Source organism: Ranitomeya imitator, chromosome 4 (genome assembly GCF_032444005.1).
Source record: "Ranitomeya imitator isolate aRanImi1 chromosome 4, aRanImi1.pri, whole genome shotgun sequence".
Taxonomy (NCBI): domain Eukaryota; kingdom Metazoa; phylum Chordata; class Amphibia; order Anura; family Dendrobatidae; genus Ranitomeya; species Ranitomeya imitator.
The window spans coordinates 595402664-595415931 of NC_091285.1; the positions used below are offsets into that span (position 1 = coordinate 595402664).

The 13268-nt window shown below is 40.1% G+C and overlaps 1 protein-coding gene across 5 annotated transcripts in view; it reads right to left on the reverse strand.

Annotated features, from left to right (window-relative positions):
* Window positions 1-1090: 1090 nt before the first annotated feature.
* Window positions 1091-13268, reverse strand: part of UNC5D (unc-5 netrin receptor D) — a 968940-nt gene continuing 956762 nt past the window's right edge. For all 5 annotated transcript variants that reach the window (XM_069766508.1, XM_069766506.1, XM_069766507.1 and 2 more), the window contains one exon: window positions 1091-12087. In XM_069766508.1, the coding sequence (XP_069622609.1) occupies window positions 11883-12087 (205 nt within the window). In that variant the 3' untranslated portion in view covers window positions 1091-11882. The remainder of the gene's footprint in view (window positions 12088-13268) is intronic.

The following is a 13268-nucleotide window of genomic DNA, read 5'->3' on the forward strand; positions in this document are numbered from 1 at the left end:
GAAAGTTCAATACTCCATAAACGCACGTTTCATCGAGACTTCCTCAGGAGTTTCCTCCTTCCTGAGGAAGTCTCGACGAAACGTGCGTTGGGGCGGCAGGGACCGACCTCTTACCGGCATTTTGCCATTGCTACTTAGTAAGTATACCATGTCTCCTCCATGTTTACCTTCTTGTTAGGTCTTGGTTAGACTAATAGCCCCTCTTTTGCACTGTGCATTTTCTCGTACTACCCAATGCATTTAGCTGTTTAAGCATATGCTGATATACTGGGATACTGCATTTGATAGGTAGTTTATGGAGTATTGAACTTTCACATGGTATTTATATATCTACTGGCTGTTTCTGTATGTCGGTAATGTTGTGTCCTGTCACTAGTAACATAGTAACATAGTAACATAGTTAGTAAGGCCGAAAAAAGACATTTGTCCATCCAGTTCTGCCTATATTCCATCATAATAAATACCCAGATCTACGTCCTTCTACAGAACCTAATAATTGTATGATACAATATTGTTCTGCTCCAGGAAGACACTAGTTTTCCAGTGGTTCTTGTTTTAATATTTATGGGGTATTTGTTACTGTTTGTATCTTAATAAAACTATATTGAGGATTATACTCCGTTTTCTGGTGTGTGCTTTCACCTGTTGCTACTTGTGATGCTAATGAGACTACTGAAAAGTCTTCTATAAATAATTGGAAATACTGTATGAGTCTACAATAGCCTCATTGACTATGATAAACGCTGTAAGATTTCCTTTTTTTAATAGTTTGTGATAAAAAATAAAATGTACAACAAACTTGATTAAGATAATCAGTATTTTTCTGATAATATATTCCATTTAGCAGAAAATGACCATGGTAGGTTTAAGTCTAATGGACTTGACTGTTTCTACATCTCCTATAGACTGAATTGGAGTAGACCACTAGCATCCATAGCTATCCCACCTAGGTGTCTACGATAGGGGCCAAGTGGAGTCCAGACCCCAGAGGTGGGGATGGAGCTCCAACTACACTTCATCTGGAGCTGGATGCCAAATATGAATTTTCAAACCATTATGTTCCCAAGCGTTGAAGAAGACAACACAGCCATCGATAAAAGACCCTCTTTAATAGTAAATAATATGCAAGAATTAACTTCTGTACATTGATTCTCAAAAGGCAGCAGCCATACAAGTTTTGCAAACTCTACAGAAAGAAAAAACATCCAGACTGTCTCAGTATTTCTGGTCATTTTCAATACAATATAACACAGCTGTTTGGCATTACCAAATATATTCATATATATATTCATTTATATATATATATTTATAGAGTTATGTACATGTGCTGAAAAAAAAGTTGCAAGTGCACACTTTTTCTTTATTTTTTAGGAATCCATCCATGTGTTCATATGTAACATTCAGGATTTTTCTTGATTGGACAAGGCACAGAGAGTACAGTATACAGCCAAAAACAGCGTCTGCTGACTGGTCTTGAGGCTGAATAACTATCTAGATGCCATGGGAGCCTGAAAAGCAGAATTTTATGGATCCCAGTGACTTCAGAAGGTTTGAACCTGTTTTCCCCCAATACAGTCTATTATTATTATTTTTAGTCATCCTAGTATATCTTTACCTGGGTTATAAACCTCTGTAGGCACTAAACCAGCCCAACAACTGAAAGCAAGTATCAAGGCCAAGCTTGCAACTTTAACGGGGTTCCCCAAAATGAGGAACAGAGTATGTCCTTCTTTTTGCTTTATTTTTTTATTTTTGTAAAAATACCAAAAGACTTGTCCATTGGTTAATCTGGTATTTCAGTTCAACCCCATTTATTAAAAGGGAACAGGTAACGAAAGGGAACCTGTCACGTAACAAAACACTATTTGCCTGCAGTTATTGTTTATCTGCAGAATAACAGTGTTCAGAGGCTGTCCAGCACCGACACTGAGAGCGCCATTGCTGGTAGTAATTTAACTATTCCTACTGGCAGCCTTGAGCTGTCAGTAAAAGGGGTGCAGGCGGCACAGCTTCAGGCAGTGCCGGTGCATTGTTACAACCACCGCTCACTATGCACTAAGCAGTGATTGAAGCCATGTCAACCAACCATATGACTGAAAGCCCAAGGCTACAGGGAAGAATGAAGTTTATTTCCTCCTGGCAGTGGGGCTCTCAGTGTAGGCTCCGGTCAGCTTCAGAACACTATTAGCATGCAGTTACGGGTTTAATCTGTAGAATAAAAGTGTAAAGAAGCTGTCCGGCGGCGGCACTGAGAGCCTCGCTGCTCGGAGGAAATGAACTATTCCTACTGGCAGCCTAGAGCTGTCAGTCATAGGGGTGCAACCCGCGCAGCTTTAATCAGTGCTAGTGCATTGCTACAACCACCTCACACTATTCACTGAGCAGTGATTGAAGCCGTGCCAACCAGCCATATGACTGAAAGCTCGAGGCTGCAGGGAAGAATGAAGTCCATTTCCTCCTGGCAGCGGGGCTCTCAGTTCAGAAACCAGTCAGCTTCAGAACACTATTAACCTGCAGATTAACCCCACATCTGGAGGATAATATTGTTTTTACATGATCAGTTCCCTTTAAATAGGGATAAACTTCAATACCAGAAACCCCCCCATGCACAAGACAGCAGCTATTTAAGAAAAAAATACCAAACCCTTTTCTAAAAAAAAGTAATTCATTTTTTCTAATCTCAGAATCACTTTTAAGAGTATTTGCTGGACAGTTCTAATAATGATCAAATATTAATTTTTAGGTACCACATATAATGGGGCACATACCAATAATAATATTTCACATATTGCATGGCCACCTATGTGTTTTGATATAATTGTAGGTTCATTACCTCATTATAGGAAAAAAATATATGAATATGTAATTAAATTGAAATATGATACATAACCAAGTAAATTAATTACATGGAGCATTACCTAGAACGTTATGATGTTGCATTAATGGTGGACAAGAGCATCTGTCATTTATACAAATAATTACTTATTGGACTGGACCAATATTCTGTGAGCAGTTTATCTATTCACTATTTATTCTTACCAGGTGCTAGTCCAGGAGGAAAGTTGTGGGCATTCATGCTTGAATGTGGGGCATTGCAACCCCAAGTTGTAGAGTCCAAGGAGAAGAAGTCCAACCTCAAGTTGTAGAGTCCAAGGATAAAAGGTCCAACCTCAAGTTGTAGAGTCCAAGGAGAAGAGGCCAAGTGCACCAGGAAGTGTTCCAGTACTGTATGTACTGAAAATGTCAACGAGGAATGGCAACATTACTGCCTTTATGACCATTGTCAAGCTTTAAACCTAGAAAGCCCAAATGGGCTGAAATGTCAGATTTGTTCAGCTATGTTACCTAAATTAAGTGCAAGACATACTTTGGAACATAATTTTCTGTGGATCCAGTGGCTTTTTCTCATTGGACTAACTGACGCACAACATACTGCCCCTGGGTACGTGCAAAATGTAATTTAAATATTTAAAGATGTGTCACCAGATTTTATAATACTAGCTGTATCTGTTAGACCTGATACAACTGGTGTAATTACTTTTTAGAAACTCCATGTCAGAATGACTGTATAATCCTTTCTGAAAAATGTCCCTTCTTATCTTAAAACAATCATTTTATGATTCCTGTAGAGCTAGGACTATAAAGACATGCTTACATAGTATTTTCAAAGTCATTATACCAGACTCATCAGATTTAAGACATTGTATGAATTTTTAAGACATTCTATACATTTTAATACCATAAAATAGTCCTATTGTCCTACCGCCTTACATTTCCTTTTGATAAGTTAACAGAGCATTCTCTGCCTCTCCAGCACTAATGCTCTAATGACCTTGGTTGGGACCAGAAGTGATGGTAGTCAGCTGACGTGGCCTACTATTGGCCTCCAGAGACAGCAGACGGGTGGTTAGAAAGTAACTACTTTTGGTCCAAGCAGAGATCATTGGAGTATAATAATTACGTCTCTCTTTTTTTACATACCCTCTTAAAGTTAATCTGTTAGAAAAATTTTGTAAAATAAAGACATGGATGTGGCTGTAATAGCGTTATACTGCAGATTACATCGATACCTTGGGGAAGAAATCTGCTTTGTTGTTGTTTTTCAATCACCATTTTAAGTTTTCTACTAATTACATGCACAGGGACTAGAGGCCAGACTGTGAACTCGGTCTTCTCCCTGTCTGTGATTGCCCCTCCGCTTATTTCCAGTCTGTGAATGACAGGTCATTGCTGAGATTTCAATGAGAAATGTGTAGTGCCGGCATTCCTGCACACTGCCCTTCTCCCCTGGCAGGGACACCAGCTCACCCATTGCTGAGGCCCCACACCCCCTCCTCCTTCTCCTGCTGCCAGGGGTCTGAGCATGGCTCACTGATCCCTGGGCACTGTGCTTAGGGTGTGTGCGGTGCCACCCTCTTAAAAGGACAGCCAATGGCTAGTTGAGACTAATTATTTAAGGTACTATTTAAGGTATTATTTAAGGTACCTCCACCTCATGGGAGGTGTCTGTGCAATGTTGTTAGTTCTCAGGTCCCAGTCTGATAGTTTCTGCTAGTGTCTGTCTGTCCCTAAACCTCCTTGCCAACACTTTCCTTGTCAGTCTGAATATCGTCTGAACATGCCAGCACCTGCAGTACCAATCTGTACATCAGCCAGACCCACCGGTGCCTATCTGCATCAGCTGTCCTCTCCTTTTTGGCCCCCTTGGGGGTCAGCTGGCATGTGTCCATTGTCTGTCTTGGAGTAGCACTTAGTTCTCATCGGGAGCCAAGCTTAACCCCAGGGGCTCTAATGAAAAGTAAGATGAACATAGTAGTAGTCATGCCCCTCCAGGCTCTCCTTGGACCACAGCACAGTAGTTCCACCCCTTCCGTTACAGGAGGCAGGTCATTCACAAAGTGGAGGCAGGAGGAGAGACTGGTGAATCAGAAAGGCAGGAGAAGACCCAGTCTAACCCCTGTGCACCGAAATCTTGATAGCAGAAAACTGTAAATGCTGATTAATAAAGAACAACAAAGCGGATTTCTTCAAAGGTATAAATGTAATCAGTACTATGGCTCCATTACAACCATGACTTTACATTACAAACCCTTGCTAACAGATTCCATTTAAAAAGCAGAAATTCACAATTTCCTCAGTTCCCCTTCAGTCCACCAGCAGATTATGGGCTATTTTTCAGACTTGTGCAGTCTGGTGGCCAGTTTAGGGTGGGTCCCAGCCTTGACTGCTCGGTAGTGTGCACTACATTTACCTTACATAACAATTCAGTTTTTACTGGATATACCTTTACTTATGTAGATGTTTTTGGACTAATATTGCGCTAATTTTGTTCTCCAGACTGAATCACAATGACCTTAGCTTTGAAGGTAAAACAGCGTGGAAGCTATGAGAGTTTATGGACGTTTTTTATTGATTAGCTTGGGGCATGATTATGTATCTGGGCATGTAAGGGCACATTTTATGGGTTTTACAATGCTTTGGAGGCACTCGCTACCAATAATCCTGGTTATACCGTGTTATTTCGCTTTTGGAACATGTTCAATAGCAGGTGTTCCTTTCTGCTGACTTGTACACACGGCCTAGAAACACCTTAAAAGTATCTGTATCCTGACACTGTGTGAACTCATGGTTCTTAATTTACTCCTGCTACAGAAGGGACTCATTTATTATCCTAATTTCGTTCTTTCTTTGCTCTGAGATTGACGTGTCTGAACTTTACACTTCGTTTGTGTTTAATTAAACTGGTGAATCCATGTTTCATTACCAAACATGCATCCTGTCCTCAGGATCTCCACTGATGAAGAATGGATGACAGGTGAAATCATTTTTTGCATTGAAAGATTTTTTTTAATCCTTTCCTTTTTTATTTTAGTATGCTTATCTATACATGACATAATATGTACGGTATTATTTTCATATTACAAAATAGAAAAAAATACCTTGCAGGCAAAATCTATGTCAAGTGGAGGACATTGGCACGTGACACAGGAAATCCAATTTTTTAGTTCCTGTCTTGTTCCAACCCCTCAGACCAAGGCAAGTTTCACACATTTTTTTTTCAATTTGCAAACAAGAAAAATGGATCAATTTTCATCAGCGTTATTCTTTCGATTTTTGGGCTCATTGTGTATTTTTACTTTTTGTTTAGCATCCATTTCTTTTCTTAAGCAAAAAGTGAAAAATGCAAAATTAAAGTTTCTCCTGGGGTAAATAATGCAAACACAGACAGCACTTGGAAGACAAAAAGGATCACATCCATGTGCTGTCTGTTTCTTCACAAACCGATGACTTGAATGGGTGATTTTGATTTGCAAATTGGATCAAAATGGGATGTCTCCATTTTTCTATTTTTCTGTGAACAACTGGTCTGCAAATAAAAAAGATGGGAGCAGACTATGACCTGACTATGTGTATTTATCAGCTAAAAACATCGATTAAACATGTACAAGAAAATCAAACGTATGAAAGGAGCCTTAGGCATGCACTAGACATTGCATGGGAGACCAGTTTTACCGGGGGGTGGTCTTTCTACAGTGGCGCCCACCCTTACCTTTCTATACATTTTGTTAATCACTCCAATCTCTCATGAATAAAACTGATTAAAATATCACAAAATTCGGCAGAAACTTTCTACAGGCTCCAATTCACATTGCAACCACCAGGGAGCCACATGAAGACACATACAGCATCAACATCATCCGACAGAGTCATGTTTTTATTTTTCAAAGCTGGTCATCTCGCTCTACTCATCTCGGGATATGTTGAGCAAAGATAAAAATTGACCTATCTGAAAGTGGGTTATATGAGATCAGAAAAACATGGCTACTTTCCTCCATAAACAGAGCCATTTTTTTTTCTTGGGCATTGATTACATTTTTGGCTTGACCCTATGCAAGTGAATGAGGCTGCAAAGCAATGCCATACCTTGGCCATGAAAAATGGATAGCGCTGCATCTGGAGGATGGCAGCTGCATATTTCTAATCTCTTCCATCCCCTTTGCTGTAATGTATTCGTGTAAGAACTGACATAAGGCTCCAATTTATTCTCATCGAATGTAATTGCACTTTCTCAGTGAATGCCATGGCATGAATGCCTCCGTCAAGCACTAATAGGCAGTGTTTTCATATAAATATGTCGCTAGATGTATAATTTTAATACAGTCTCTTATGTGGCTGCAAGGTACAGTAATATTAGATGGACTGTGATCACTTTCACACATTTATTCTTACCATAGCTTAAATTTAGAAGTATTTAAAGGGAATCTGTCAGCATGTCTTTGCTATATAATCTGAAGACAGTAGAAGATCAGGGCTGAAACACAAATTTCAGCCATGTGTCACTTTTTTTCGGCTGTCTGCTGTTTACTTATAATGAAGGTTTTATCACTAGGAGATTATCAGTGCCTGGACTACAGCTCACCTGAGTCCTAGTCCGGCCACGCCCCCTCTTTGATAAATAGCTCACTGTCAATAGATAATGTACACAGAAATCTGTGGTGTGGGCGGGGTTTGCTTTCTGAGCTCTGCTACATGCTGCATCTAAAAATTCTGATTGTGTCAAAACTGCTGCACCCAGTAAACTAAGTGACACATCTTTAGAATCAGAGTATCATTTTCTACATTATGCTGCTCTCAGATGAGGTGGCAAAAACCTGGTGACAGATTCCCTTTAAAGGGACAATTACATCTTTTTTGTTCAGGCACTATGAATGGGTATATGGAACTTTTAGGATTTAAGATTCTAATCCGCATGCTAATATATAAGATACTTGGCGCTCCCAGAGCTTAAGGCTATGTGCACACGTTGCGGATTTTGCTGCGGATCTGCAACTGCGAGTCTGCAGCAGTTTCCCCATGAGTTTACAGTACAATGTAAACCTATGGAAAACAGAAAACGTTGTGTCCATGCTGCGGAAAAAAAACGCACGGAGACGCAGCGGTTTAAATTCTGCAGCATGTCAATTCTTTGTGTGGATTCTGCAGCGGTTTACACCTGCTCCACAATAGGTGTAAAACCGCAGGGGAATCTGCACAAAATCTGCATAAAAACCATGGTAAATCCATGGATTACCTGCGGATTGCTAAAATCCGCTGCGGACAAATCTGCAGAGGTCCATTCTACGTGTGCACATACCCTAAAAAGAAAAAAGGCTTGTATTTATAAAGCAATCCTTATACAGTATATATATTTTTTTTCAGGAGCGCCCAGCTCATCCTCATTTCTGGGAATGGGCACTGCTGATTGAGTTACAGTTCATGCCACGGTCATCGTTGTCTGCTGGTATGACCTGTGTACCCCCGATGCTGCTATCTGAGGGAGTCTTAGCTCCGCAGCATCAGGAGCATATTGGGGCTGAGGCTGGATTAACATTGCGCTCCAGCGATCCCGGTCAGTGTCAGCGCTCGCTTACAAGCTCACCATGATACAACTTGTAAGTACTGCACATATCGACCACTGCTGCTAAACCACAGAGGTGACCGGTCTGTTCGGCAATGAGCAGTAACCAATAAAATAAAAAAATAAACATTTTTGAAGAACAGGGCCACATATTAATAATAAGTAAATTGCAAAGTTGATTCTTTTTACGGGCACTTTTCAAATGTACTCCTCTTAGAAGATAGGAAAAACCCATTAATACATTGAGAAGTTGCTCACTAAATATAGTTTTTTTTTTCAGAAGGTAGTTTTCATAAATCCATCTAAATTACTTTTTCTCTATGTATAACCTTTTCTTTTTTTATTGAAGAATTTTGAGGCTTATTATTATTTGTGTTACATTATGTTATTGAGGGCAATGTAAATGTCAACATTGTATTTTAAAGCATCTGGCCTTTAACTGTAACTGTATCATCCTAAGAAGGAAAATAATATATCTGATTCCATACAGTGAATTCTTGGCATGACCATTTTGGCATGGCTCAGTGTTAGCCCTTGTTTATTTTCCTCCAAACACTTAACCTGTTTAGATAGTGTCACTATGAGGAGATCTGGAGAAGGCCAAAGGTTCCTTAACGACTACTATTGGGTCTTTTCTGTGTGTGGATTGAATGCAGTGTTTTACTTGTTTGGGGTGCACTCATTAACCCAAATCATCTTTTCAATGGTTAATGTCCTACAGGAGACATTGCAAAGAAGATTATTTATTGGTGACGGTATATGCAGTATCTATGCTTAGTAAGGACATGCATTTGATGGTACACAATGGGTTAACTAACAATGATAACCATAATATCTATGACACTTTAGGCAATTCCATCACTGTCAATACAGTAGCTGAGTTACTCATTAAGTCAACATTATCCTTTTTTACAGTATTGTAAAAGTTAACCTATCACTAATTTTGAGGCATCTAAACCATCGACATGTCATTATGGATATTGGATTTAGCCCCCCAAACAGGCCCATGTCAAAACCAGTCATTTTAGTATAGGGTAATAAAAAAAATACCAATTGCCTAAAATGATTCTGGGACTCTAATTCAAGACTCTAGTTCTTACTTCACTTTATCTGAAGTGTCCTGTTAAGAGATGGTGGGAATTGATTTGCATGACGTGGTCCACTGGCCACATCAATAATATCTGGTCTCTGTCCAGGCTGCCCATATACATTAGAAGCTGCCGGTTGAATGATGCTTTGGCCAATCATTCAGCTGACAGCCATCCCAGCCAACTCTCATTTGGCCGAACGCTCCTTTGTTCTCTATGAGAAAACCATTGACTGACATGCTGGCTGACAGCTTATCTCAAGCAGAACAATGTGATTGGCAGTCTGAAATCGAACAAGCGTGATCGAAATCTCTCCCAACTATCAGTTGGCTGGCAGTCCCATAGCTGATGGCATCCCCAGCTACTCTTTTGATTACCCAGTTTGTCGTAACATCATGGTTGACACACATTTGACATCATGTCAGGCCAACTAATCAAGACAAGAGCCGCGCATGCTGGCAGGTAGGAAGGCTGCTCACACAGCTACCATCTGGTGGCTACAAATTACTGACGTGGCCATGAACCTGGTTTTGCATATCAATGTGCATCATCTCTAGTACTGTTCCAATTGTCATATTGACAAAGTGCATGTACCCAATACGCAGGACAGATTACCAGTAAGACCACTTTAATTGCTAACTAATACTGTAGTATTTCCATACTGAACTACGAATAATGGAACAACACGACGCAGTGCAGCTACAGTAGAGGTTAGGCACCATCAGACCCAACTAGGACTACAAATGTATAGTGAGATCACTCTCAGAACAGTAGCTGCTTGAAAGCTCTGATGTGAAATTCAGACTACTTTCAAATGTTCTCTATTGGAATTTTTCTTCTCTAAACTTTCTGTATTGCATTAATACTTAGACCAAAAATACAGACTCACAACTAAAACATTTAGCATTCAAAGTAAAGAACGTTCTCATGAAAAATTAAGTATCGAATTAGAGAAGACACTATGAATGATTATGTAGCAGTATGACAACACCAATGTTCCCACCATTGTTTTCATCTAAATATTAAGCATAAAGTCACCCAAATTACTCCGAAAAGCATCCACTTTCATGTAGTTTCATCCATAACTGGTGCCATCACTAAAGCAAGCTATAGACATCAGATAGCTGTTGGTCTAAGTCTTATTCTGCACACAGTTCTCTCTCCTGACTCCCCTTTGAGCACAAATTCTTAGATGAGGGGTTAGCAAAAAGGAATGTTAAAATATGCCTTATTCTTCAATCATCCAACATCTACTATCAAGGTGGCCCTCTTAGATTGTTGGCTGATCCTACCAACGCCAAAGGGTTTTACCAATGCTGACATACGTTTGTGTTCACCCTTACGTTTGTTAGCGACTTAAGTTTGTCCCAATACAAATTTAGTACACTGTCATGACATACTATCGATACCTTTGACGGGCAGCCATCCAGCTTACGACCACTTAGTACTCACATCTAGATACATACATCATAAACATCTCCTGACAGAGTATTGCAAAATCAAGTTTTTTAGAAGCCACTCATCTCTGGATATGTTCATCCAAGAGAAAAGGTAAGGAAGGACACATTTATATGTGCATGGCCAGCTGATGGATTGATACATGGTGCTTACGTGGTGGAATAAAGTTCAAACAAATAAAACTCTGGTATTTTGCGCAATTGACAGATACTCCGAGCATAGGTCTCTTAATTCTGATTCTATTGATAGTCGACTACACTGCACAATATATTTACACACTGTCCGAAAAACACTTCTGCGAAAGGAATGCTAACCTGCAAACACTCACTTTGGCCAACAATCGCAATTACCGGTAGTAGTAATAACTTTGCATTGTACAATGAGATTCAGTCCTGCAGAGACATCACACAAAATCTACATGCCAAGGATTATCATTTGTGTTGGCTATTGCATTCTATTCTCTCTAAGGCAAAGCAGCTTGGGGAAGCTGTATACAGAAGGAGTCTACTTAGCATCATAATACAGTGTAACACGTCCTTTTAAAGATGATAATTCATCCTTTTTCACCCTGACCTTACATTGGTGATTTAAATAACCAGAGACCATATTCTCTTAAAAGTAAGTTTCTTAGACCACAGAGAAAAAGGAAGCTGTTAGCGTCTATGCTTCCAAACTCCCAAGCTGGTGGATGGCTTTTTCTGAAAACCTTTTCGAACAATTAAGGTTCCTTCAAAGAATGTTGCACAACTGATCCACGGAGTAGCTACTTGTCTTCAGCCCTGCTGTCTTTATCATTGATACCTTCTTAGCCTCATTTCAGAAGTAGAAAACAAACAAATGATGTTTCCATTTTATCTCCTTTCACTTTTTTCTCCTTGTTTAAAGACTGGAATCCATCTAGGAGCTAGGCCTCCACAATCCAGGATAAACATATCCTCTCAAAGTCCGTTCTGCCTGCTGTAGCTGAAGTCTGGATCCTCTGTATGAGTGTTTGATACCAGTGACAGTTTGGTTTGTGTCCTCCCTATCTCTTCCAATGCACATGCCAAGGAATCCAAACTTCCGTCATAGGGATGACGCGCTTCCCAAAGGTCCAAGATGACAGCCGATGGACTGTTCTTTGTTGCAAAGTAGCACAAGTTCCTATAAACAGAAACAAGATGATTATAAATCAATATTCAAGGCGCAATAACAGAGAGAAGCTTTGTGTTCACACAACATTTATACATTGAGTCTAGTATTTTATTATTTTGAAAACGTCATGTAATATGTCTGTGGTGCTATAACAGTAGAGTGGAGACCTAATCCAAGTTTTGGGTATTTTACCAAACTAAATGCACCACAAATCTGGCCAAATGTGCATCAGAAACTGGTAGTAGACATTTCTAATGTGTTTTAGACACCTTTTTTTTGCCTCACTCGACAAGGGTGTGTGGTTTAGTTGGAAAGGTGAGCAGCCTAATATGCATCATTGTGTGCCAATACAAAGTGAGCCAACTAATAGATGGCATAAACTTATACAAAGATCACAAAATCAGTCATCAAACATAAACCATGGGGATCAATTTGGCACATTTTAAGACTGACTACCAATGTCAAAGCATGACATTTTGATCTTAAAAATGCTGATTTGTAAAATGAAATAAAATCACAACCTATTATTTTAGCTATGATGAGCAGGGTTGAGCGAAACGGATTGGACAAATTAAAAAATCGCCAACTTTCGGCAAAGTCCGGTTTCACGAAACCCGGCCCGATCCTGTGTGGGATCAGCCATGAGGTCGGCGATCTTCGCACCAAAGTCGCGTTTCATATGATGCTTTCAGCGCCATTTTTCAGCCAATGAAGGAGGACGCAGGATGTGGGCAGCCTGATGACATAGGTCTCGGTCCCCACCATCTTAGAGAAGGGCATGACAGTGATTGGCTTGCTTTCTGCGGCGTCACAGGGGCTTTAAAGGGGCGTGCACGCCGACCGCCATCTTACTTCTGCCGATTGTAGCATAGGGAGAGGTTGCTGCCGCTTCATCAGAAGAAGGGATATAGTTAGGGAGGGAAGATTAAGCCCCGAAACTGCTTGTGCTGTAGCAATTTCCAATGTCCAACACCACCATTTGTTTGCAGGGACAGTGGAGGCTATATTTTTGTGCATCAGCTCTGTAGCTTATTAGGCTGCCTTATAAGGCTCCCTGATAGCTGCAGTGCTGTTTGCACGCCGCTATGCAAACCAACTGCTTTTTTAAAAGCAAAAATCCTGTTGCTCCTTTCTGCACAGTTAATTTGTTTATTTGTCCACACTTTTGTGTGCAGCAGTCCTTTTTATTG